General features: G+C 48.2%; 1 protein-coding gene across 1 annotated transcript in view; it reads left to right on the top strand.

The window, feature by feature from the left end:
• The window catches only part of TUBGCP5 (tubulin gamma complex component 5), a 1,250,274-nt gene that overhangs the window by 44,105 nt on the left and 1,178,920 nt on the right, over positions 1-27,249 (top strand). Inside the window, exons 2-3 of the mRNA XM_069636613.1 lie at positions 24,254-24,307; positions 24,420-24,528. Of these exons, the coding sequence (XP_069492714.1) occupies positions 24,254-24,307; positions 24,420-24,528 (163 nt within the window). The remainder of the gene's footprint in view (positions 1-24,253; positions 24,308-24,419; positions 24,529-27,249) is intronic.

The raw sequence follows: 27,249 nt of genomic DNA, 5'->3' as shown, positions 1-27,249 counted from the left end.
TCTGGCACCGGAACAACTGTATGGTCTGGTTCCGGAACACCCACAATGGATAATGTAATTGTAGAGGACGCTGCGGCATCTCCCTGAAACACAGTACTTTCATTAGTGATGTCGAAAAGATTGGAATGGGACACACAATTTTGAAAGACCACATAGGTACTTATCAACAATAAAGTGGTAAAGAAACATTGTGTAATGCAATTATACGTTGCAAAAATATGATCACATTATCTAGAATTCCTTACATAAAACCAGTCTGGAACAGAATAGCTAGGTAAGATTACCTGATATGCTCTCAAATTGGTTGACGACTCCAGGCAAGACATGGATGTTGAATCTTGTTCCTTCATATTCGGTGGATAGTCATGGAGTGGTAAAGGGAAAGTATTATTCGATTCAGAAATTCCAACATTACAAAATGGCATGTAAGGAGACTGAATAAGAGATAATGACACTTATTGAAACGCATAATATAGCATAGTTATCCATCCCCATAAATCATTTTTCTAAGTGGGTTCTACAAAACAGGACAGATGTTTAGCAAAAAAGTCATTATTTCATCAGCTATTCAATCACATAAATATTGAAAGTACTATAAGTGGCATTTACACTGAAAATACAGGCATAAAGCTAAATCCGGAAGCGTGACTCATCTGTGGTGGCATTTTCACAAGTAAAGTCGGAATAGCGTTTGGAAGCAATTTCCGAGTTGTTCTCGGTTGATTCCTCTTTGTGTACAAGGATGTGTCGTACATATCCGTTGAGAAGTGCAGGCTACAGATGCGGTATCGATGACCCCTATTGTCCTCCAAGACTTGGTTGACTCTACTTTCAAGGTCTTCCAGTGGATATCCGCAACGTCTGACCCATTCTCTTATTCGATCAACAGTCTTAGGGAATACATGCATTGTAATGCCTTCGGATTTGTCATGGGTCTTCGAAGGGCAACCGAAAAAAGAACATGCAGGCATTGTTGTAAATTCTGCAAAATAAAGGTCAACATTATTAGAAAATTATTTTGCATAAGCATGTGCGAAAGAATGAATTGGACCATACATTGTTCGATGCACGCTTTCTTTTGGGCACCACAGCAAAACCAGTGCAGCGTGTGCGACTGTATTATAGGATAAATTTCACAAACGATTCATTGATGTGTTGAAAATCAGAACATGTTACTCGTCCCTTGAATGTTCTATCATGCACAAAAATGAAACATGCTTATACTATAGGCGCAGTCCGCGAAGGATGCAATACGATGCCAATTGACAATGATAAAAATTGATATACCGATAACATAACAAAAGAAACTCAAGTCAATAGCAATGATACAAAGTAACATAGCACTACAGAGTTAGATACTTCGGAATAGATGTAAATTTACAAATGAAGGAGATATGATTGGGATACATGTCCTTACCTTGACCAACAAACATTTGGATTCAGCAAGCAGAGTAATTGGTGGCAGGAGAACAGGGACATGGTCACAGGTAGCACACTGACGAGTTCACTTGAAGCGGTCACAGAGTAGCACGTTCACGAGTTGACTTGCAGTGCTCAAGGATGTTCTCATGGTAAATATCCAGTGGTTTATAAAGAATAACAAAAATGGGTGTGTTTGTGAATGAATGATGTGTATATGTTGTGGCATTATGTATATTGCAGGGGCGCGGTCTGCTTCAGGGGAGGCCTGCCTGGAGACACGGGGTCTGAGGAGACCATGTGAGCAATGGCCCATGGGCGTGGGATACCTTTTGAAGTGTACATGTTGTTTGGCACCTTGGCCGTTTGCGCCCCTGACAGCCCCCCATGGCAGCGCACATCCACTGGTGCGAAATGCCTTTGATAGTGGGGGTGTGGGATGGATGGGCCGGGAGGCGTGCAGACAAGGCACCAGAACACTGCTGAATGGAAACACACTTGATTCACTTAAAAACTGAAACAACCATTGATAAAAAATAAGTTGTGTTTTATTTGGTTTCTTATTTTGATGCCACAAAAATACTACACATTGCAAAGGTCTGGTTGCAGCTCGGCGAGTGAAAATCCCCTGTACTGACCACTGTCGCTGGGGAAAGTTTGTTTAATGGCGCCAACGACACAGGCGGGTATTACTCGTCGAACGCGGTGTCCAAGCCTCCCAAGTAGCCACCATGTGTACGAACGATAGGCTACCAGCCGGTACCACCTATGAAAGAGAAAGATACAATCTGTTTTTAAATGACCAAGATAAGTGTATTAAACCTTGGTTGTCAATGACGATTCTTGTATGCAATGGCATTTTTGGCAGGACAAATGCTAACTAGACACTGCACAATATTGAACGACTTTTATGCGACTATTACTAGAGAATTGCAAGACTAAACAGATATGACAATGATAGCTTGAAGTTACGAGAATATAGGGGACAACCGTGAAATAGTAGTGGCCTAACTGACATCACAACCAAACTACACTTACTCGTTACTTGGATTACGAGGGCAAACTGTTGCGCGAAGTTTGTGCATAAGCACCATCAAAATCCTCAACACAGACCGTGTGAGACAGACTGCTGTGAAGTCTTGCAGCTCGGTAACGCATTGCGGCTGTGGATCGCCTTGCGATATGTAGGACAAGCATCCAGAGTTTTCTCGGCAGCAGCAGTTCTCCACCTCGGTTGGCATTGGCGCGCACCGATTGCAGGTACACCAGGTGGAAACGCCGTCCATGCGACTAGGCCCAGGCTCTTCATCTGTTGAAACGTCCGCCCAACTGTTGTCCAAATCCCCATAGTCTACAGAGCTTGCTCTTTCCAGTAATTCATCCTCGAAATACTCGGGCTCGTACAGGTAAGGCATTATTATTGCCATTGTGTGGTAAAGAAACAAAAATAATTTATAGCGGTCGTACTGGTATCTGTTCACATGGACTACAAGCAACAAAGGTAGCTGACCAGAGCACAGAAACGAGTCACAGAATACTCAAAAGAAATACAGCGAGAGGATTGGAAAAGAAAATCTGCTGTTGTGTGTTGTGAAACGCTCTGCTTATACTTGTCGAGGAAAGGGGTTTCCTGCCATTTCCATGGCGACACGTCATTAGCTGAGGCACAGAGAATGTTGACACGAGACGTGCTTTGGCGTTGTGAAATGGGTGGTACACGTTCAGTGATGTCAGGCTCAGGGACGGGGAATATGATTTAGTACCGCAAACGCAGGTCACCCAGGGCGATGCGGCAAGTGATAGGATTATCACAAAATGGGCGCGCCCTGCTGCCTGATTTTGCTTGTGTTCAAGAGACGAAAACTCGGGTAAGGTGCATAGGAAATGTTTGTTTGATCGATCGAATTATGATTAAAAGCACATGGCCGACCCATAGGGACAATAATATTTTTTGACCGAACAGTTAGAGAGTCCCTGGGAGAAAACACCAAGAGAGTCAGAGAAAAATAGATACACGGCAGACGCTGCTTTTGATGCATTCAGCACGTTAACACCGCGGCCATTGAGATCAACCGACAGGCACCATTTCTTTTGCGCCTGAAGTTTTACTAACTGCGAGAACCCACAGTTACAACAATCGAATTTGGTCTATATGCTCGTCCATTTCGATACCACACACGGCTACAAAGCAATTGGAAGATCAACCATTGTGTATCTGACATCCAATGCTTGGTGTTACTATTCATCGTCCTGAAGACGGGTTCAGCGCACATCCCATAGCAGTTTAAGTCAGCTATAGAGTGTTGTTTTGTATAAATAACTACTGTAACCCAGAAACACATTTCTCTGTGTCGACAGTCAAGGACAAGCCAATTTAAAATTTGATGATATATGAAATAACAATATGTCTATATCACACTTTCTACTAACCTCACAACACTGTCTAAACATGGCGATTGTGGTTCTCTGGTTAGGCAAAAACACACTGTTTTCTATAAAATGTTTTGTCTTTTGTAAACAAAATGCATTATTGTTCTTTTAAAGTTTCGAGTTTTTCATTTACTAATTAAAATATGTTTATCTCTATTCTTTTCGTGTCTGGATCCATTGACCGACATGATTGATAACACTTGTTGCAACTAGTATGTGTGTAGGCGGGTAGCTGTTTACAGTGGCATCTCTTTACAGATACGATTTATCATCTCCCTATGAGGCTGCCCGTGGTTTCTGCATCACCCGTCCTAGCCCCCGAGTGCTGCCTCTCTGGGTCATACCTCTCTAGGAAGGCTGCCCACTCCATTTCCTTTGATGGGGTCAAATCATGTATCTGTCTAGTCAGCTGTTCCATTCTGTACAAATCCTAGGCTTTCCAGGCCAACTGTCCTTCACTCGGAAGTTCCTCCCTCTTCCATCCCCCTGCCAGGCATGCCCTGGCAGCTAACGGGTAGTGGGGCATGTGCGGGAGCTTCGCCCAGTCCTCCTCTACAACCTCCATTCGGAACAATACAAGACTGGGTGGACAGGGACCCAAACCCCCCCTACCAGAACTTTTATCCACCCCAAAATGTCCTTCCAGTATTTCTGGACCTTCTCACATGCCCACCACATATGCCAGTAGTCTGCTGTCTGCCCGCGTTTCTTCCAACAGTGGGGGTCGGCCCCTGGGTACATCTTGGATGTACTTGCCGGGTCTCATTGCCATCTATACAGGAGTTTGAGCCCATGCAACATATACTGGCAGGCTACAGAGGTGCGGTGCGCATTCACGCATAATCCTCTCCACTGGTCTACTTCCATTTCCATTGTCATGTCCCTCTCCCATCTCCTCTTAAATATTCAGATTTCCCCTCCCTGTGCCTTTCGCAAAGATTGGTACAATTTAGATATTAGGCTCTTCATCCCGCTCTCTGCGCTCAGTATCCTCTCCGTTCCTGTCTGTTCCCTTTGCAAGTCCCCCCTCCATTCCTCTTGACATCAGCACCCCTTTGAGCTGCAGGTATTTGAATACAGATGTTTTACCTATTACCAAACTCACTTAAAGCACTTCCAGACCTACAAATTCATCTTTCTTCAGGACTTGTCCTCTTCTTTCTAACACTGCCTCAAACGAGTCTTGGATTCTCTGATGGTCTGGGATCTGATCCCTTATCGCTGGGGGGGGCATATGTGGCTCAGTGGTGAAGGCCATGTCCTAACTCCTACCATTTCCCTTTTGGCCCTCCACAGGCTCCATAGTGGTCCCAGTATCTTGTGTGTCTCCACCCTTTTCGGGATTGCTTTCCACGGCGCCCATAGCCACTCCCCCATTGTGACCAGCCTAAACGGATAGTTCTCAATGCCCACCCAGTGTTTCTGCTCGTCCACCCACAGGTGGAGAACCAGGGCTCTGAATTGGGCTGCTCTGTAGTAGGTACGCATTTCTGGTAGACCCACTCCACCCCTTTCTTTGGGCTCCACCAGAAGCCTGTGGGCCACTCTCTGCTTCTTCCCTTGCCATAGAAACTTCACTATCCTTCTCTTCAGCTCTGTGAAGTGCATGTCCGGCAACTCTATCAGCAGTGCCTGATATACCAGCACCCGAGGGAGTAGCATCATCTTAATTGCATTCAGTCTTCCTAACCAGGAGATAATGAGCTTTGACTAGTGTCCAGCTATCCAGTTATCCTAAACACCAGTTATTTTATTCTGTCTTCTTCCACCGGTATCCCTAGCGCGTCCCGTTCTTCTCTTTGTTCCCCCATTATCTCTTTCAGGGGAAAGAGAACTGATTATTCATATTTACCTTGAAGCCTGATGTTCCTGTACTCTTCCAATAACTGAAGCACCCTCGGGACTGACACCATTATCTCTGAGAGATACAACAGTATATCATCTGCATACATTCTTATTTTGTGGCTTTCTGCCCCCACCCCTACACCTCTTATCTGGACATCCTTGCGTATATTCCCCCGAATGGTTCCATTGTCAAGGCGACTAGGAGGGCGACAGGGGACATCCCTGCCTCGTACCTCTGCCGAGACCAAACTCCCTAGACTTCTTCCCCTTTACAACCACCCTCGCTGTGGGTCCTGAATAGGTCGCCGCGATCGCTCGGCACATTCTTCCTCCTACCCCTATTTTCTGCAGTGCAGCAAATAGAAGGCTCCATTCGACCCTGGCAAAGGCTTTTTCTGCATCCAAGCTCAATAGTGCGTATCCTGTTGGGTCTCCCTTAATATGCTCCGTATGATCTAGGGTCTTCCCGATCGCGTCTGGGCCCTGTCTACCTGCTATAAACCCATCTGGTCTGGGTGGACGGTTTTCCTTCAAAGCGTGTTGCAAGGATCCGTGTGAATATTTTCTCATCCACATTTGGAAGTGAGATGGGGGCGTTATGACGAGCAGTGGACTGGATCCCTTCCCTCTTTTGGAATTATCGATATTCATGCCCTACTGAACGTTGCCGGTGCCTTCCCCGTGTCTAGGATGTGGTTGTACAGCTTCACCATGTGATGTGGCAGGACCCCAGCAAATATTTTATAGAACCCTATATTTCATCTGTCCTCTCCTGCTGCCTTACCATTCGGGAGGCGCAATATCACCTGCTCGGCTGTTATTGGGCTCTCTAGATGTTCCACCTCTGGGCATGTAAGCTTGGTCATTTCCACTTCCCTGAGGTAATCTCCTACTATGTCTTACCCGCTGGGGGATTCTGACTTGTAAAGCTTCTCATAATACTGGGCGTAGCCTTCTGCTATGTCTTTCGGGGAGTCCCAGCTATCCCCTCCGGAGCCCCTCAAGGTGGACACCCATCTTTGTGCTCTGTGCCCGCAACCTTGCCGCTAATAGTCAATCCGCCTTGTCCCCTTTCTCGTAGTATTTCTGTTTAAGGTATCTCAATTTCCAGAAGGTTTCCTCCAGCCCTAGTGCTTTGAACTCCACCCTCTTTGATAGCTCTTCTCTAATCTGGTTCGTGTTCCCTCCTGTGGCATGCATCCTTCCCTCCCCCTACTATTTCTTTCCTCAGTCTCGTCTCTTCCACCAGACCATCCTTTTCTACCTTCCACCCTCCCTGATCAAAAGCCCCCTCCAGGTCTTTCCCGCATCCCACACCACCTCTGTGCACACTTCTCCTGTGTCATTTAACTCAAAATAGTCGGTGATCGCCTTGGCCAGTTGGTCTGCGAAGAGAGGATCTCTCCAGAGTGATTCGTTAGCCAGCTACTATCTGGCCTGTGCAGTCCTCCTACATCCATTGTCATTAACACCCACCGGCCTGATGTTGGAGCTTATCAATCTCGTTCCCTGGTCTTTGTTTAAGTGAAGATAGTCGATCCCAGTATATGTTTTGTGGGGGGCTGAGGAAAAAGGTGTAGCCTTCCTCTTGCGGGTGCTGCTGTATCCACACATCTACTAGGCCCTGTGTCACTATCGCCTGCCCCAAATTTCCCAGTCTGTCTTCTCCTCTTTCGGGTCCCTCGTCACCCCCTCGCATTTCTATCCAAGGTTTCATTTGCCCAGTTAAAATCTCCTCCTCTGATATACAGATCAGCCTCCAGCCCTTCGATTGCATTGAGCGCACTTGGTATAAATTGTGCTTGTCCCTGATTGGGCGCATATACCGCTGCCAGTAGTACCCTTGCCTCCTCTATGGTCCCTTGCAGTATCAGCAACCTTCCCTCTAGCAGATAAGTAGCCACACACTCCCGTAATCTACATTGTTTATGTAAAATAATTCTGACACCACCCCTCTTGGTTTTTCCAGACGCCCAGTGAACATGTCCAAATCCCGCCCTCTTAGCGCCCGCTCCTATCCTTGAAGCAGACTTGTTTCCTGCAGAAAAAGTACATCCAGGAAGGCCCTACGGAACTCCCTCACAACTGAAGACCTCTTCATTGGGGAATTTAGGCCTTTCACATTTAACGTTCCCAAAACCAGACCCATTTTTAACTTCTTTCCCCATTATAACTGCTCCATCCTGCCTTCCTGGCCCTCCTTTGCATGGTTGGTGACTCTTCTCTTCCCTCTTCTGCCTTATCGTGGAATCTACTTTTCCCAACTTTATAACTGCGTATAATTTTAACTTGTTGCAGTTAGTAAAAGCTGTTGCAACGCCCTCTCTCCCACCGAGGGTCACTTTGGAGCAGAGGTTGTCACCCCCCCTCCGGCAATCCACGGTTGTACCTTTACCTTCAACCTGATATTGTGATTATCTCTCCAGCAGTCACTTAGTCTTTCCTCTGAAATTGTTCTCCGGTGTTGTGGGCATCTTTAGGGGCGACGGTCCGTTCAGCTGCATATATTTTCTGCGTGTTTGTCCACTTCTCCTTCTCTGCAGACCTGGTGCAGAACTTGATCGTCCCTTGCTTGTGGTCAGTCCTTCGGGTTCCCTCTGTTCAGTTTCCATATCCGCTGTGGGGTGACATAGGGCTTACTACGCGTCTTCCGCCGAGGTTATGCAGTAATCTACTGCGTCCACCTCAAATTGCAGTGAGAATGGGTATCCCCACCTGTACCTGATGCCCTTCTCTTGCAGCCACTTTGTGAGGGCCCTGCAGTCTCTGCTCCTGGAGAGCATGAGGTTGGACAGGTCTTGGTAGATCGTAACTTTGGAGCCCTCGAATTCCAACTCCCTCCTTTGCTTTGCTCTGTTCAGTATTTCAGTTTTGTCCTTGTAGCTCTGGAATTTTGCCACTATGGAGCGGGGGCCTCTCCCGTATGGCTTCCCTCCTCTATGCGCACTCTCAAGTTGCACCGGTTTTCCAGCATATGCTTCAAAAAGATGGTGCACCAAGGCCTGTACTTTCTCCTCCACTTGCCTCGGGGTCTCTTTCCGTCTCCTTCAAGCCCAGTGTCCTTATGTTGTTTCGTCTCTCTCTATTTTCTAAATCATCCATTTTCCACATCACTTCCTCTTCTTGAAGCACCAGCTCGGTCAGCCTGGCATCAAGCCTCATTTCCACCATGTCCGCATTGAGCTGCTTGTGTTCTAGGCCCTCCACTTTGCTCTCTACCGTGGTCATTCTGCTGGATAGGTCAGCAAGGGAGGCCTGTATGTCTCCTCCGAGGGCCTTAATTTCCGCCAGAATATGTCCTGAGTCCTCTTTCGCCGAGAACAGGGACATGTCCATTTGGTCATCTTTTCACCTGTGGGGCCTTCCTCGTTGACCCTGCCTGCTTCCCCGATTGTGACGTCATGCCGTCCATCTGCCACCGGCCCAGATGCCCCCTATTCTCTCTTCCGGTCTTTTTCTTCCTTTCTTCCTCTCTTTCCTCCTGTCTGAGTCTTCTCCTCTTTCTCTTGTGACCCCTGCTTCCACCATTATTTTATGCTTGTTCTTTTCTCTCCTCAGTCCCGCAGTGTCCCCCCCGCCCCCCAGCACCAGTTTCATTGCGTCCCCCGCTCCCTTTTGGCGCTTGTGCTCCTCCTTTCACTGTTGTCTCAGCAGTGTGTTGTCTCCGCTTCGTGTTGTTACTTCGGAAGGTGCACTCGTGTCCAAGTCTCTTTTCCGTGGCAGTCTTTGAACCTCTTGCTCTTGGCTTGTCCTTTTTAGCTAAGCTCCTGCACCTCTTGCGATTGTAACGTAGTTGCAGTGCCCGATGTGCCGCTTCTCCTCGCCGTAGTATTAGCCCCGTTTGTTCTGTGGGTTTTGGCACCTCTGGGGTTGCTACAGCCACTATTCCTTATCTTAATATCCTTCACCACTCTGCGCACCAGCTACCAACTGGACCGCGGGCTCCTCTCACCCTGTTCCTCGGGGGTCGACCCCCAGTTGCATCTTCTGGCCACTCTGCCTGGCGCCTTTGGCTCCTTGCCACGTGCACTGTTGCCAGGTGCTCACCCCAGGGCTAGGGGGTGCCAGCGGGGGATCCGCTTTCGCACACAGGCTCACTAACAATTTCTCCCTGTCCCCCTGGTCGCTCTGGTATGCCGCTGCTTCTCACCCCCTCATCTCCTCGTTGTTATGCCTGAGGATGCTCTCTCGCGTGTGGATTCCTGTGTTTTCCATCATGGCCTGTTCCTCCTGCCTGGGCTTTACCGCTGGCCACAACTTGCCGTGGTGTATATGCTCCACTCTGTGCGAAGTGCTGCCCACGGGTTTTCGGTTGTGCTCTGCTGTTGATGTATGTGCTCCCCTTTATTCGGGGGCAGTATCCGATGCTCCTGTGTGCTTATTGGCCCCCCCTGTTGGTCCCTTCCGGGCGATCGGGATGCCTCGTTTCCTCTGAGTTCCCCTGCTCCACCTCCGCCCTCTCGTTGCCTCTGGTGTTTACTTTGCGGCTGGGGGTGGGGGGGAGCGTGGGAGGGGGGCTGGCTGCTCTGCTAGTTCAGCTCTGTGTCTTCCCCCTTCTCTGTCTGGCTTTTCCTCGCGGGCCTCCTCCTCTCCGATAGTTCTCCGCACTGCGCCAGGACCCCCCCCCCTGCTCCTGCAGGAGTCACGCCTACCTCCAATGCAGTCGTCCTGCTTGCCTTACTTCTCTCTGGGGCGCCTCACTGCGCGGCCTCTTCTCCAAGCCTCGATGTGCCGCACCTGCCTGGGTCTCGTCGCCAGGACCCTGCTTGCGTTTCAGCATGCAAAGCACACCCCCGCGTCTCTTCACTCTCCCGCTGGGGCACCTTTCTCCTCTCTTCGCCGATACTGCTCCCGTGTGGCACTTAGGGTGGCTCACTGCACCTCTACCCCCTTCTGTCCGATCCCCTATTTAGGCCGCCACTCTTTTCCTCACGTCGGGGGTCCTCTTGCAGCCATCGTTCTCTATTTACTTCTCGCGTTCCTTCCTCTGCTTGTTATTTTCCAAGCTCTTGTCATTGTCGCTTGCTTCTACACACCTTATTCGTTATATGTGCAGGGTGGAAGTGCTCAATCTTATTGCAGTCTTGCCGGAGGGAGAGTGGGCGGTATGCTTATCCGGCCGTTTTCTCCTGCACCCCTTAGTGGCCCCTTGATGTCTTTTTTTAAACAGTTCTCCGTGGACATCCCTCGGCCTGGTTCACTCTTGCCACTTTACAATTCCTTTTGCTGTCAATGATTGCAGGATTCACTTACCTTGCTTTCTCTTGATGCGGGATTCACGTCCCTTGCTTTCTCTTGATGCAGGATTCTCTTCCATTGCTTTCTTAACAGTGTGTCGGTCAAACACTTTCGACTGTAAAGGGATTTTGCTAGACCTCCTGTATGACCAATGTGACCTGTGTTGACCTGTTTTGGCGGTTCTGCTACGGTATCAGTAGTTTCAACAAACATGGAATAGACCAGAGTCTCTCGAGTGAGCACCCAAGTGGTGCCGAATCCTGCTGCAGCTGGTCTCCCCTTTATTCTTAACAGTTCTTTGAATATCCCTAAGTTGCTACTTTGCGGCTTTCGTTCAACACAGTTCGGTTTCTTATTGATTCTCCCCTCAACTCACCGGCTGTGATGAACTGCTTGGATTTCCTTCGGAGTCAAGGTTGGTACCATGGAGACAAACGTCTCGCCCCGGCTTGATAATCAGCGGAGGAGGGTCTTGTGTACTGCTGACATCTGCTGCAACACACGCTGGCTATTGTTCTCGGCCTTCGGCAGAGGGTTCACGGGTCTTGGTCGGAAAGGGCAGGTGATCCTCCCTTACTGGTCCACTCCCAGGAACTGGATCCAATAGTGATGGCCGTGTCCTTGACAGCTGGATGATAGATCCCCGGGGACTAGTTAGGGAGACGCCTTCAGGTTTATCACGGTCCCCATTCTAGGCATTTCTCCCTCTATCCAGGTGTCTTGTTGTGTCGGCATTTACTGCTGTGTCCCCATTCTAAGCGTTTCTCCTTCCAGTCCTATCTCCATTAAAACCGCCACTCTTGTGACCGTACTTTTGTCACAATCATTGAGCGCTCTCTCCCAATAGCCAACTATCCCAGTTTTGGCAGTTTATGTGCCTGCTGCTGTTATCTCAATTCGGTACACTGTTCGTCTCAGATTTGTATATTCTCTCCCAATAGCCGGGTATCCCAAATGCAGCAAATGAAAGATGTTGCTGCAGTCTCAACTTTGACTGTTTATACTTGCTGCTGCTGTCTCAAGTTTGGCATCTCCACACACTGGTCAGACTCTCTCGATTCTAGCCATTCCGATCTGCGGTAGTATCCTGACCTCGGACTCTCCCAGTCCAGACAATGGCGATCAGCACACATTTAAGCCTGACACACCGACAACCCAGATCTCTACCCCCGTCCATCAGTACTGCACTTACCCAGACTCACTCACGCACACACTGCCACTCACCTCCCCACTCACATAGAAGAGCAGTTCTCTGACATTCCGAAAATCACCACGCCCGCCCTACTCCCCTCACCCATGCACCCTCATTCTTGAACTCAGTACCACACTCACCCAGAATCCCTCACACACACAGCGCCTCTCACCACACACATCCCTACTTGCATACAAGAGGAGCTCACAGACATTCCGGAAAACTCCCATCCACCCTACATCCTTCACCCTCATGCCTCAACCCGCCTTACACCCCACAAAACCTTTTCACCTCGATCCCTCCACTCGAACCCCACACACGTACCGACCCAACACCACCACCACCACGTACCACACACCCACCAACTCTCAGAGCAGAGGAGCTCTCTGGCTGACCAGGACTCGCCCACTGCCTGTCCCCTTCCTAACTACCTACGCTGACCCTCCTCTCATTTCCAAACCCTCTTTCTTGCCCACCTTCCCAGAGAACCGCAGCCTCCCTCTCCCTCCCAGCGCCCACCCTCCAACTCTCGGAAGAAAGGGGCACTCTGGCGCACCCTGAAACAACTGATCCCTGCACCGCTCTCAGCAATCCCTTCTCTCACCTCCCCACTGCACTTCCCCAGACAGGAGGCCTTCTCCCACCCAAACCTTCCCACCACCCAGCATCCAACTCTCAGACCAGAGGAGCCCTCTGGCGCTCCAAAAACAAGCCCCATCGCCATTTCAACCCTTGTACCCACCTTCGGAAACACACCCTGCACCCCTTTCGCCCGCCCCTGTCTATCGCCCCCACAGCTACAACCCCAGGGACCATCACACGTCCCTCTCAGTCGATCTCTCATACGAAGGGAACCCCCCCTCAGCCCAAATGCCCCACCCCTCCTCCCCCAACCACACACCCTCCCTCACATACACCTATGACATTTCCCACACTCTCCAAATCCAGCCCACAGGAATCCAGGGGGTGCTGCAATAGCCTACCTCCCCCCCGATGCCACCTCTGGCGCTACCTCCAGCTCCCTCACCCTGACCACACCTCCCTCGTCAAGCATTGCCCACCGACCTCTCACCCCCTCTATCACGCCAACCTTTATCAGAAGACCACCCCTGGCCACCCCCTTCCCTTCTCTGTTTGGCACATCTTGCCCTTTCCCGAACCATCGCCTCAACCCCCTTCCCTACAGACCCCCGACCCTCTTGCACACTCCTTTAGCACCCAAATACAAAGAGGTCTGAGGTAGACGGCACCCATTGCCTTCAACTCTGCATGCCTAATGTGAGAAACCTGAAGGTGTCTCGATTTACTAGTCCCTGGGGATCTGTCGCCCAGGTCATTGCCATCGCTATTGGATCCAGTTTCTGGGGGTGGACCAGTGAGGTAGGATCACCTGGAAGAGGGGTCCTCAGGGAGTGAAAGTGGGATACCGAATGGTGAGATGCGGTATCCCCATTTTCTTATGAAACTTTTTCCCCATCCTACCCCGTATGATATACAGAAACTCTACCTCCACCCCCTTTTCTAACACAAACACTTTTCTACACTGTGGCAAACAACAGACTAACACCAGAGCCGTTTGCCTGACCCTTGTGTTGGGACATGTCAGGTAGAGTTGGGCAATTGCCAATAATTACACACACCCGATGGCCTTTTCTCTTCCCCACAGGGATAAAAGGCAGAGCCCAATAGCACACTTCGAGCAAGGTCGAACGCACAAGGAACCAGCTATTCCGGACCAGCAGTTAAAACGGAGGAGAAAGGCGGCGAGACCTGAAAGAACGACGAGGAGGGAATTGCACTTGCCCTTTTCAACTCAGACCTGCAAAGCCTCTGAAAGGGAAATCCTAAGACCGGGAAGTCCAGCTGGTGTGTGGTGTGTGGTGTGACGGGTGTCCAACGGTACTCGGGCCCTCCCGTGCTGATAGCCAAAGCGGGGAGAAGCGCTTGCTGCCGTAGTGACTTTCCTTGACTCCCGAGACAAACTCCAACAGTTCAGCACAACCCAGTGAGTCGGAGAAGACTGATAATAAACCAAACTGTTCTGGTGCCAAGGTTGCAGGTGGCAACATTGTTGAACAAAGACTTTGTGTATTTGAACTTTTAAAAGAAACCCCAGTGAAGGTCCAGATGCAGAGTGGTCCGGCGTCGTGTGGGTGCTCATTTAAAGGACCCTGACTGGTCCCCTTTGTTGAAACTACAAGTACCAGGAGGACCTAGGAGAGGCTGGCTTGAGGAGTCGGAGGTGTCATACAAGGGTCGAGTCTAATCCCTTGTACAATCGAAAGTCTCTCATGCATTAACAAGAAGGAAAGTAAAGGGAAGCCTGACTGGGGGCTGAGATCCGGACTTAGCAAAACGGAAGAACCTAAGGGGTCTAAAGGAACTGTCATGTGAATTGTGGCAAGTGTGAACCTGATGGAGGGATGCCAAGAGAAAGCTAGGGGAAGGGAACCCCCGCTTTCTAATAAGGTTGTGAAAATGTGGACAAAGGCAAGTGTGAACCCGATGATGCCAAGAGAAAGCTGGGGGAAGAGAACCCCGCTTTCTGATGAGATGAGCAAATCATTAACTGTATTAGAAAATCATGAACTGTGTTAGAATGGCTATGTGAACCCGACAGAGGGGTGCAAAGTGGAAAGCTAACGAGAGTGAATCCTGCATTGTGAGAAAGCAAAGTGAACTGTATTTGGCAAACGTGAACCTGGCTGAGGGATGGCTATGAATTGGGGTGAAGCATAATACACCTGTGAACATTGTGTCAACAAGAGTGAACCCGGGTGAGGGTTTTCAACAGTGAATGGTTTAAAAAGACATTCAGACTCTTGAATATTACAAGCTGCTGAGAATTTGAACGAAAGGCTGTAGTGAACCCGACGGAGGGAGGCCCACGTTGTAGGAAGGATTGGAGCTCGGCAGAGGGGGATCCTAAGGTGAAGAGTAATCGCCCCATGAAGATTTATTGAAGGAACTTTTGTTTTTGTTGATTGTAACACATCAGGTCCTCTGAGGCAAGAGACTTTGTGTGAAAGAGACTTGGCCACAGAAGGCCCTGATATTTTGGAAACAAACTCGATCCTCGTGATGGTGAGGCCCAGGAGTGTGCCGAGTCTCGCCTTCTCCCGTGCTAAAAACGTGGGGAAGGGAGAATCCAGTTATACCATCCTGATTTATCATTTTTGAGAACACTTCTTTCTTTTCTTGTGAACACTATCCCACACTATTTTTTTTTTTGGCATAGCGGTAAGGATTGGCAAAAGGGTTTTTTTTTTTTTTTTTTTTTTTTTTTTTTTTTTTTTGTGTATAGTCCCTTTTTATTTGACTAGATTCCACTTGGACTGTATTATTAGTATTTGATGGTCGTAGCTCGCTCCCAAGTTAGATTTAGATTAAGTATTTTTCTCACCCATTTATACAGTTTAATAAACACCCTACAACTGTGATCACTTGTCTGTCTTTACTGTTGCCACCTTGAGTTCCCTTCTAGTCAAACTCTTTCCCATCTACTCTCACAGAGCTTCCTATTCATCTACAGGCTCCCCGGATACAACAGCTACTTCAGCCTATGCGACTCACTAGTGGCCACTTTAGTGAACCACCCTGCCCTCGCCCTACTGAGGACATCAATATCTGGTTTGACGTGCCCAACACCTCCATGACTCTACCGCTGGTCGACAGCTTAGAGGCACCCAGTAAATCAGAGGACCCATGCACACTGCTGGCCACACCTTCAGCGCCATTTTAAGCTCTTCCGACCTCAACTCCCAATTCTTGGCAAAGCTCATCCACCGCACTGCATACTCAGCTAAATGGTTTAGTGGAATCAAGCAATCTCATAGCCCCCTTACAATGAGGGTTCCATCCACACCACGGAACAGAAACCACCCTGATCTCTATCTGGGATGACTTCAAAGTCACAGCAGACTCAGAAAAATGCACAGCACTTGTTCTTCTTGACCTCTCGGCAGGGTTTGACACCATTAACCACATGATCCTCCTTAACAGACTGGAATATGAGCTTCATCGCTCACCTGGTTTGGCTTGTTCCTCACTAAAAGACAGCAAATCACTCTTCTCCCCCTTTTCACTCCACTGCATGCCCAGTGAACACTTGAGTAACCCTTCTCTTGAACCTTTACATGACCCCACATGCTAGAACTATGCAGATGACGCACAAATAATCTTGAGAATTCCTAAATCGACCTCCGACCCAGCAGAGTGTCTCATTGACCGCTGGATGACGACTAACCATCTCTTTCTAAACCCAGGGAAAACTGAGATCATGGTATGCAGAAAAAACTGCTTTATTCCCCCAAACGACACCCTGGCCACCCTCACTCGGTCCTCCCGCACCGACCACCACCACTGTTAAAAACCTTGGCTGCACAATGGACTTTGACCTAACTCTGTCTCACCACATCAGCAATGCATCCAAATCTTGTCATTTCCACTTTAGGCTTCTGAAACGCATCTTCCCTTACCTCACCTACCCGAATAGGCTGGCTGCAATTATGTCCATCGTCATGTCCAGACTTCTTATGCAAACTCCCTCTACCTGGGTGCACCGGCCTACCAACTAAACAAACTCCAAAGAGTCCAAGACTCTGCTGCCAGACTGCTTCTAGCATTGGGATGATGGGACTGCATCTCCGCACCCTTATGTCCAATTGGACGCAGAGCACCTTTTTAAATTTCTGTGTATTAATCACAGAGCAGTGCACAAAGCAGGCCCCAAAAACATACAAGAACAAATTACACCTTACCACCCAACTCGCACCCTTGGATCAAGCACAGCCCTCCGCCTTATGGGCACCGCCTCTAATTTGGCAGGATCGGAGGGTCCGCCTACTCAACCCTGGCACCAACTTTGTGGAACTTGCTGCCTCCATGCATTAGAGATAGCCAAGATTACATGGCTTTCCATAAGGCACTCAAAACCTGGCTCTTTCCCTAAAAAACTCAAGGACAGCCCTGACCACCGGACTTACCACCACGTCCAAGAAATGGATTGGTAACCCTTCAATACGGGCCTTCATTAGGCTTTCAGGCCAGGAGAGATCGACCTCCAACTATCTGAAGCCAGTGCGCTAGACATGAAACCCGATTCATAGTGGCACTTAGGTAACCATGACATGAAGGATTTGAATCATTGTCTCCCTCCACCAGGCATACACTACACTCTGAGGCCAAGAGATATCCATCTCCAATTATCTGGATCGACTGTGCTAGACTCGTAACGCAAGCACTAATAAGCACTTATTTACCTACGCCATGACTGACCTTGATCATTGCCCCCTCCAGATATGCACTACACTATCAATGATGCCCACCCTCGCTAATCTTACCCATCTGGAAATCGTAGCAGCACTTACGTACCTTTGCCATGACGGAGTTGATTCTTTGCCTTCTTCCACCAGGTATACACTACGCTATGAGGCCAAGAGATATTGGTCCCCAATTATCTGGACCGACTGTGCTGGACTGGTAACCCAAGCTTTAATAGCACTTATGTACCAATGCGATGGCTGAGCTTGATCATTACTCCATTCAGCTATGCACTACTCTATCAGACCAGGAGATACCCATCCTTGCAGATCTTGCTCATCCAAAAATCTTTGAGCGAAAACTTCATACCTAGGGTCTACTAGCACTTATATCTTCGCTAATCCTACCTATCTCGGAAAGTATCTAGCAGAACTACCGACCGAGGGCCTCTCCAGCACCTATATTGAAACAACATGGTTCGGGCCAGATCTGGCTGTCAACATCCAACAGACAACACTAATCAGCAATTGCAAACCCAATAAGACACAGGGTGGTGGACCTACCAGGAACATGGCCGCCTCAAATCCACACAAACACTTTAACACAAAAATATGCTAACTCTTCCCTGTGCACCAATAAACAATAGAACACAGCTATACCCCTCGATTAATTCGGCGTAGCTGCACACATACTTATACACTCACATGATGACCTCAAATGTCTTTAGAGCACAGCTATACCCCACGTGAATCAGCTTAGCTGTACACCCAATCCCATTTACAATCTCCACCGCCACCAGAATGCAGCTACCCATGTCCAACTGGCCTTGCTGAACACATTCTACTGATCTCGCACAACCACTGCACCAAGCCTCGCACTAGAATGCAGCTACATACCACTTAATTCCATGTAATCCGCCCTAGCTGCACACATACAGAGTGCACCCAAGCACTTTACTACACTCTGCACTGATCTGGACTACAGTCCCTAGGGCGTTCAGCCCACAGAGCTTTGGAATCCTACCAATGGTAAAAGATGCTATGCAAATGCCCAGTAACATGACATTTGCAAATAATTCAAATTGGTGTCAAGAACTTCCACCCTTCCGTCAAGGGAGGCCCTTCTCAACATGGCTAAACCCCCATAACATCTTCCTCTTATTCTTACTTGCAGGAATGGCATAAGACACAAAACCATTGAGTAGAGGGGCCTCCCTGGACCACTTTTCCTGGAGAAGCATCACCTCGTTTTGTTTTAAAAAGCTCAGATGGTCTGAATTTGAAAATGTAGCCTCAGCCCCAGCTATATTCCATGAGAGGAAGAAGGTTGAGTCTGGACTTTGTATCATCTTACGATCTATTCCCTGCCCAAAACCAGCACAAACCGACTCCAGGCCTGGAGGGCCACGGGAAGGCTGAGGGATCATCCAGTCAGCCAATCTCGCTGGTAGACAAGATTTCAAAGGGGTTAGAGACCGGAACTGCCACCTTCCCAACCTGATTTATAAAACTTCCTTCAACCGAGGATCCACTCCTGGGATTCAAGATGGGTAAGACCAAACCGAACAATTATACACTGAACCTTATCTGCCCACCTACAGATGGAGGGAGGTAAGATGCCCGGCCTATTATATCCCCTAACTGGGGGATAAAAATAGGAAACGGTACAAGTTTGCTACGAAGTAAGTGACCATTAGGTTTGAGGCCTCTGGACAAATTAGAGTTTATCAAACAGTCATGTAAAGAATGATTAGCAATGGTGACTGCAATACAATCACTGTCTACCACCTTTTCTGTCAAACCAACCCATTGGCAATCAAAATGTCTTGGAGATTTATATTGGGTCCTATCAAGTTCGTATTCACCCAGTGACTAGCTTTTATTAATCAGGAAACAGATTCCACAATCCCTTTAGGTAAAATAGGAAAATCTAAAATCGTCCCAACAAAGGGAGCAGCTGCGGGTGGCCGATTTTAGAACCTCTGCATCCACCCGACTAACAGGAGAGGTGTGGGGATCCAGATTCTTGGGCTCTTACAGAACATTTACTTTCCTCTGGTGGCAAATAACAGCCACTACACTAACTGGCTGTTTGACACATGTTAACCACTGCCAGCTCTAAACGCAGTAGCAGCATTACTCTGGGTCTCCCTACAATCTGTCACTGACACTTTAGTGTTTCCCTGGGCTTTGGAGGTTAACACCAAAAGTCCCTTCCTGAGCTCTCTGGTGGAATCGTCCATTATCGCCAGGCTATGCATCCCCCCCTTGTTTCAAAGTTTGTGAAACACTCAGGACGAGGCTTAGCTTCTTAGCCAACACTTCCTCTCCCCACTTGGACAAAAATTAGCCCTGTTGAGAAAGAATGTCATGGATCGAGCCCAACTTCTCGTCCATGACGGCTTCTAAAAATATCTACATCATTATCATATTCCCCAGTATTCACTTTGGGGGGAGGAATCCTGGTTCAAAAGACTCTGACTAATGTCCTATTGGCCCATAGCTAAAGGTCCCTCCTGACAATCTTGCAGGAAAACCTCAGGCTCTAGGAAAACCCTCCCTTGTATGCTGTGGGCTAACTCCGGGACATCTTTAAGTTCTACCGCGGGAGAACATGTTTCCCCCAAATCAGGGTCCAGCCCCGCCAACCCCTCCATCTCTTGGGTAACATCCACTATGGCCCTCTCTGTAACCTGTATACGCTTTTCAATTTTTCCTGCCATATCCTTTAAATACAGGTCCAAGAGAGATTGAGAGCTTGCTTTTAAATTCACTGCACCTTTTTTTAAGCTTTCTGGTCTGTTTGTTATATTATCATCCCTGACCTTTCGATACCCATAGTAAAGATAAAATTAGGCAAGCTGAATAGACACAGCAATAATTCTATTGCAAACAACAAATACAATTACTGCAGTGTTTAATATATAAAAACTAAACGCACTATAAAATGGGAGGTAAGGCTACCTGAGGCCAAGGCACCAATTACTAAAATACTGTGTGCAAAATATGGCTTGTCCAGTGTTGGGAGTATACCGTGGCAACTGTTACCTTTTTACTTTTGCAATTTTCCCCGTTATCAGAAGAGCACGTCCTCCCACACCTGACCATGTTTTATTTACCTCAAAGTTAATTCCGCACTTGAGCAGGATTCAGACACCTCCCTTCCTGAATGGCCCAGAGCCCCAGAATTCTAGTGCACCCCGCTTCCCCAGAATGCTTAGTTCTTCACCCTTTGCAAACTTTGTCTCTTGCAAGAGAAGGATGTTAATTTTGGATCTCCGGAATTCTCTAGATACCAGTGACCTCTTGGTTGGTGAGTTCAATCCCTTCACATTGATTGTCCCTACTCTGAGAGAGTCTCTCCCCTTCAGCTCTTCAGGTGATGCCATTGTTATTCTTTATTGGGGAGTTGTTTATATTCCATAACCACAAAATTATTTGCTCACCAAGTCCCACAACATCTTCAATGTTTCTGATGAACTCGGATGTTGCTACAACCTTTTCCAAATGTCTGTCCTCCCCCCCCCCCCCCACCCCCTGAGTTGATGGCTTTCGATCGAACCTAGATAGTTACTCTAGTCCTGCATCGAACCACCTATGGGGACCGTTACTTCACGTCCCCCTTGCTTAATATAACATCTCGAATTCACTTGAGCCCCCTATGTCCCCCCCCCTTAATGTTCGTATCTTGACCTTGTTGTCGACCAAAAAAGAGAGATTTTGTCCAATCAGGTCTCTATTTTTACATTGAAACATATGCCATTTTACAGATACTTGTGGATGATCAATTGGTTGCCTCTGGGGAGGTATTACCTCTTCGGTATTTCCTCGAGGCCTTCACACGCACACGCCTTCTCCTGAGAACCTGTAGACGCCATCCTCTGTCCTCCCGTCGTGGCTCTTCTCGGTTATCTCCTTCTGAGCGCGGGCCAAGTAGGTCAGAAATGTATGTTTTGATTTCCTTTTCTGAGCTCAGCTTTATTTTGTTGCCTTCGTATTCAAAGGAGAGGGAGAAGGGGTAGCCCCATCTGTAGTTTGTTTTTTTCTTTCAGGTGCTTTGTAAGGGGTCTGCACATCCGCCTGAGTGCCAGTGTCATGGATGACAAGTCTTGATATATTGAGATCTGAGCACCTCCGAGCTTGATCGAAGTGCTGTTGCTTGCCTTCTCAAGGACTCTGGCCTTGTCCTGATAGCGATGGAACCGGGCGAGTACTGATCTTGGTCCGTCTGGGGGGCCTCCGGCTCTATGTATTCTTTCGGTTTTGGGTTCGTCAATTGCGGAGTCGGCGACTAGGAGTTTAATGATGTCATGTAAAATATTTCTCAGGTCGCTCTCCGTTTCCCCATCTCGTTCTGGGATACCGAAAATACGTATGTTCCGTCTTTCCCGGTTTTCCAAGTCATCAAGCTTTAGCTTGAAGTCATCTTCCCGCTGTTCTAGCTCCGTCATCCTCTGGTCGAACTGTGCCTCTAGTGTGTCAATGGAGGCTTGGTTGTTTTCCACTCCTTTTAGCCTTTCTTCCATGCTGTCTAGGCGATTCGTAATTTTGTCTATTTTACATCCAATGTTGGTCCCCAAGTTCTTTATTTCTCCTAATAGGGCAGCAATGCCGCCTTTGGTGGCTGCTAATTCACTTGCCATCGTGTCTGTGTTTGCCATGTTAAGTTTGTTGGTTCCAGAGGACAAAGAGGCGTAGGCGAATGGGGCTAATTTCTCTTTTATGCTCATGGGGTCCGGGAGATCTCAGAGGTGATGTTCGTTTGGAGTTGAGCCAATGTTGCAGCACTTGTATGGGGGGGCGGTTTACCAGATTGGTTCTTTGATTCGACTTTCTATGTGCCCCACAGTGTTTGTTTGGGGGGTACACTGTTGTATGCCCAGGCCTGGGGTTGTGGTTTGTCCTATTGTGCTCTCCGCAAGGCGGGGCCCGGAGACTTCCCGAGATGTGGGCTATGGTGAGTCAGGTTTTCTTCTTTGTTGGTTGTTGGGTCAGGCAGGAGGGCGTAATGTATGAATGTTTAATTTATTTTGGGCCCAATCTTTGTGAGGTGAGGGGAGAGGACTCGAGCACCTCGTGACGTTCGCCCTTGTCTTGTGCGGTGCAGAGCTGGAGACCCTGCGGCTGTCATCTCCTCTCTTTTTGGCAATTTGCCTCGGGGAGCACCTTGTGATGTAATATGCTGTTCTGGATCTTATAGCAATGCACTGAGTATTCGGGGTCTGGCGGGTCCGTGGTCCACCGCCCATTCTTCTCGGGACTGTACCCCTCACTCAGTGTTATCCCCCTGGGTTGAGTGCCAGTGGGTGAGTGTTGCTGTACCCTATGGGGCCAGTCCACACTCTGTTAAGGGGGTTACGTTTATCTCTTTGCCTTATGTCTTGGTCCTTGTGCAGCGCGTGTGTTATGCAGGATACTGCTGGTCTATGTGGTCACAGCAGGTCCGGGGCCTCTTGTGGCTATCCAGTGCACCAACGGGTGCTTTTCACACGTTTTATGGTGGCGTTGGGGCTTGATGATAGAGAGGGTGCATGGGCCCGCTCCCCAGGGGCTGTGACGCCCCCTCCGTATTCTGCCGGGGCCAGTCTCAATTGTCCAATGCTGCAGTGGGGGGCCCGGGGTGCCTGAGGGCACAACCGGCGTCACCCAGGCCAAGTTGGAGGGCCTTTTGGAGTGAGGGGCCCTGGGCCGCTGCTTTTACCGCGCTCCAGTCCGGGCCTCAGAGCGCGTTTTTCAGGGGGGTGAGAGCACGCGTCCGCTCCCTCGAGTGGAGCGAGCGGTGCGTGGCTAAAGGTACCCACCTCTTCGCCTCGTCAGGGTGCCGGAGTCTCCGCTGTGGATCCCTCTTTCGCTGTAATTACAGGCAGCGTGCCGCCATGCTTGGGCAGCTCCTGGAGGTATATTTTCAGGTGTGTGGCCCGCTTCAGTGGCTGTGTGTCTCGTTGGATTCACTTTCGCTTTGGCCAGCTTGCTGAGGCCATTCCTGTCGTGTTGATTTACTGGCGACTCCTTTGCCGATTTTCTCCAAATTTTTGCCCACTCAATGAGGGGGTATTCCGACGGTTGGCGTTTCGTTTGCAACTGTGGGGGGGTCCTGTAAGTGGGAGCTCAGTCCACTTTTTGGGTGCCTGGGAATGGAGCTCACGCAGAGAGCATTGTTGTCTCTGCGCCCCATGGTGGCCAATTCGTGCCTCACTTTTAAATGCCTCCATGATTTGGCACCTCCTTACCTTCAGATAATGTTTTCGTTATTCCCCATAAGGAGTCTTACGATGCAGAGGACGTTTGTTGACCATTCCTTTAGCTAATTTCTTTTAAGTGCGGTGGTGGGGGGGGGGGGCACTGGCGTTTTGGTTGTGTCTACTAGAATGTGGAACTCTTAACCACAATTTATCTGAGATCGGAATGACTTTCTTAAGCTCTGCAACTCCATTAAAACCTGGATATTCTGTTAATACCTTTCCATTAATTCCCTTTTTCTTTTGCTGCTTATCTGTCCAAGTGACTACTCGGGCAGATTTCAGTTCAGCAGGAGCTCATTTCGGAATGAAACATGGAGCGATAAGTAAATGAGCAGTGCAAGATGTAAATGAAACCTTTTGTAGGTCTTCATGTTCAGCTCAGTGTGCACAGAAAACATTTATTTTCAACGTAAGCAAGATTTTCTAGTTGGGTGAACACTTTCAATGTGTTGTTTTCAACGGATGAATGTTTACTCCATCAGCTTCAAATATAATTGAAAAGGTTTCAGAACAATTTGTATGTGTTGCCCATGTTTGCAAGTAACCTACACACACAACACAAACACCTTTCTTATGGGTTGCTACATTAAAATTACAATGTTGAACATTTTACTTATTGGTTTTAGATACCACCAGTACCTTGATGTGAACAGTCACAGTATACAGAGAACAATTGAAGGGTAAGTTTGCCCCTCCCATTCTATTCAGTAGAATGCCTTGCATCAAAATTATTTGAGTTGCTTTAAAGCATCAGTAGAAGTTCACATTTTTTTAAAAATTTTTCTCAATCAGAATACATGAGAAGCTACTCATTCATTCAGAGCTCAGTAAAGCAGACAGCTGGAAGAGACTGACTGAAGAATTTCTCTGCTTACCACTTCCCAACGTCCAAGGAACAAAGGTAAAACATACCTACATTTTCATTCTTAATTCACTTTTTTATTGCCTTTCATTTCTTGCGATGTTGGTGTGACAAAAGGACTTCTGCTCTGGAGGAGTACACAGATTAGTAGTGACTTAAATGCGTAATCTACCCTCCTACTTCTACAAACCAATAGTGATCCCAATTATAATGGTAACATGGCCACAGCCAACCCAAAAGATATACACCCTGTGCCTTGTGGTAACGTGCTCCGAAGGAAGGCTATACTCTTGGAGGGGGTGTGAATGTGAGACTGTAGTAACCCAAACAGCTATAGTATACCAGTTCCAAATTCTAGATATGTCCAATCAAGTTTTTATAAACGTATACATAATCAAACAACTCAGTCACAGCGAGTCCCTCCCCCTCAAGCCCCAGCAGTAGCACCTTGGGGTCGCCTGTTAAGACAAGGGCTCTTAATAGTTCTAGTTCCTGGTTTTAGGCGGTTGGTTGAACAGTGTCAAACCAGTCTTCAAGATGCTGTTGATGTGGGTCGAACTGGCTTAGCGTGCAGTGAGTCGCGTTGATCCCGGGTGGCGAGTTGTTGGTGAGTCGGTTCAAGTGGTGCTTAGTGTCGTTTGAAGGAAAGTGACCTCTCCCCCGGCTGCCCTAGGTCCGGCTTTGAAAACGCTGGTTACATCCACATGATCTGGTCCTGCCCCCACCTCACCCAATTCTGGAGTGCAGTATGCTCCACTATGTCAGCTATTCTCGAACACTCTATCACTCCGTCCCCAATGAGATGTCTCCTCCATGACTTTCCTGAACTCCGCGGAGACTCCAAAAAGCTAGCGGGCCTATGCATGCTACTTGCAGTAAGCTCTATATTGCTCTGCTGGCTTCGGCCTACCACACTTACCCACGCACAATGGCTCAGAGCTCAAAGGTCACTTGGGCCTCAGATACTGAAGAATCCTGGGCCGTACAACAGCCAGCTCACTCAAGACCCAGAGATGTTTGGTCAAAGTTTCGGTCATACATGTCTCCCACCGACACTGCCTCAGACACTGCATCTCCAGCCCTTTCCCCCTACCACTCCCCTTCCGCCTCCTGAACTGTTCCCCCTCTGCCTCATACCCACCTCTGCTGTAACCCCCATGTGCACAAACTGGCTTTGAGTTTAATTCACATGTCTGTATTATCTGTACTGCTCTGAATGTACTTGCCTTGTATGTTCTCACCTGTTCTTGTGTTGCCAAGCAATATAAATAAAAGTTAAAAAAATGTTTTTAAAAAGTGTGGTTTGAAGGAGGCAGTAAAAGATGCAGGTGGGTGGTTCGCCAGGAGTAGTTTGATGATCGAGCATGGTTTGAAACAATAAGTACCGCTAGTTTGGGTCGATGAGTGACGTGTTGATCCAACGGTTCCAGTCAACCTGCGATGATGCAGCAACAACGGTTTGCAGTTCCTCATGGTTTTTTAGTAGCAAGAACGCTTCAAATACGGCTTCAAGTGGTTCAGCAACAAGGGAATTGAATAAAAACTATCTTGCTTTAAGATGTCCAATCCAGGTCCTTGAGACGAGCAATCCTTGCCTCCTGATGTCCTACCCAGAGTGCCTTGTTCTGCAGGAAGTGAAGGGAACAGGAAGGAGAGAAAAGCCCACAGAGAATCAATATGGAGAAATCCTTCGGCAGCCCACTGTTCTCCCAGACTGTCCTATGTGAAGGCATCATGAAGCAAGATATTCATTAACTTAAATGTCAGGATGGTAGAAGGCCTAACTTGCCCTGTGCTAAGGTGGGATTTCCCTAATTGAACAATACTAAGGAAAGTCTGAGTCAGAGTTCAACTTAAGCCTGTCTGTGTGCAAAACCTAGTCTTGCCCTCACAACTAAAGCTAACCAATGTGTAGGGATGCCAAAAAGTTCTGAGCTTCCAGCTACCAGCTCTTTCAGCTCCCCTTCCGCAAGTGCAAGAAAGTTCCAAAAAAGTCTCATGATTACCTTTCTCACGTTCAAGGCAATACAGTTCCAAACAATACTCTGGGTTCCCTTCCCCAAGTTCGAAGAAAAACAGTTCAAAAGCAAGAAGGTACTGAGGCTCCGGTCTCAAGACGACACATCCAATTCCTCAAATCTCAGGGTTCCCTTCCCCAAGAGTTTTAACTCTGCCACTTTTACATGTTTCAGTCTTTTCAAAAGTGTAACACAACTCGAGATCAACCTGACCCGCCTTCTGGTTTGCCCCACCAGTTCATTTGCAATGCTTCTCCTTGGTTTGGTTTCACAATGTCTTTGGTTTTCCTCATTCAGAGCTCACTGGTCTAGGCGTGGTTGTCGGAACACAAGGTCCACCCATCGCAGGTCGCGCAACCAAGATCCCTAGGCTCTACAGCCCACACAGGTTCTTCAGCACTTGCCCCTGTGCACCAAGTCACCTTCACTTAATTGCTCTTTGTTGACGTCTTGGCAATTTTACACTCCTCTGTCTTCTCTTTGTCAACCTCTTGGTTCTGCCATCTTGCGACACATGCTTCTTGCCAGCCTTTGGCCTTGCCATACTGCATTCACTCTTCTAAAAGTTCACTTAGGGGGAGAGTTTGTACCCCACATTTCAATGGCAATCTTTTACACTTGCACAGTTTTTCTGTAATTTGCTTTCATATGGGCATTTTGGCTGTCCTTTGCCCACAAAGTTTTATTGCATTCTGTATTTAATAAGTCTAACTTGAAGGCTCCATCCAGTTCAGTATTCAAT

Source organism: Ambystoma mexicanum, chromosome 7p, assembly GCF_040938575.1.
Source record: "Ambystoma mexicanum isolate Mex_15411 chromosome 7p, UKY_AmexF1_1, whole genome shotgun sequence".
In the NCBI taxonomy this organism is placed as follows: Eukaryota; Metazoa; Chordata; class Amphibia; order Caudata; family Ambystomatidae; genus Ambystoma; species Ambystoma mexicanum.
The sequence above is the reverse complement of the archived record's forward strand: the minus strand, read 5'-3'. Positions and strand labels throughout refer to the sequence as shown.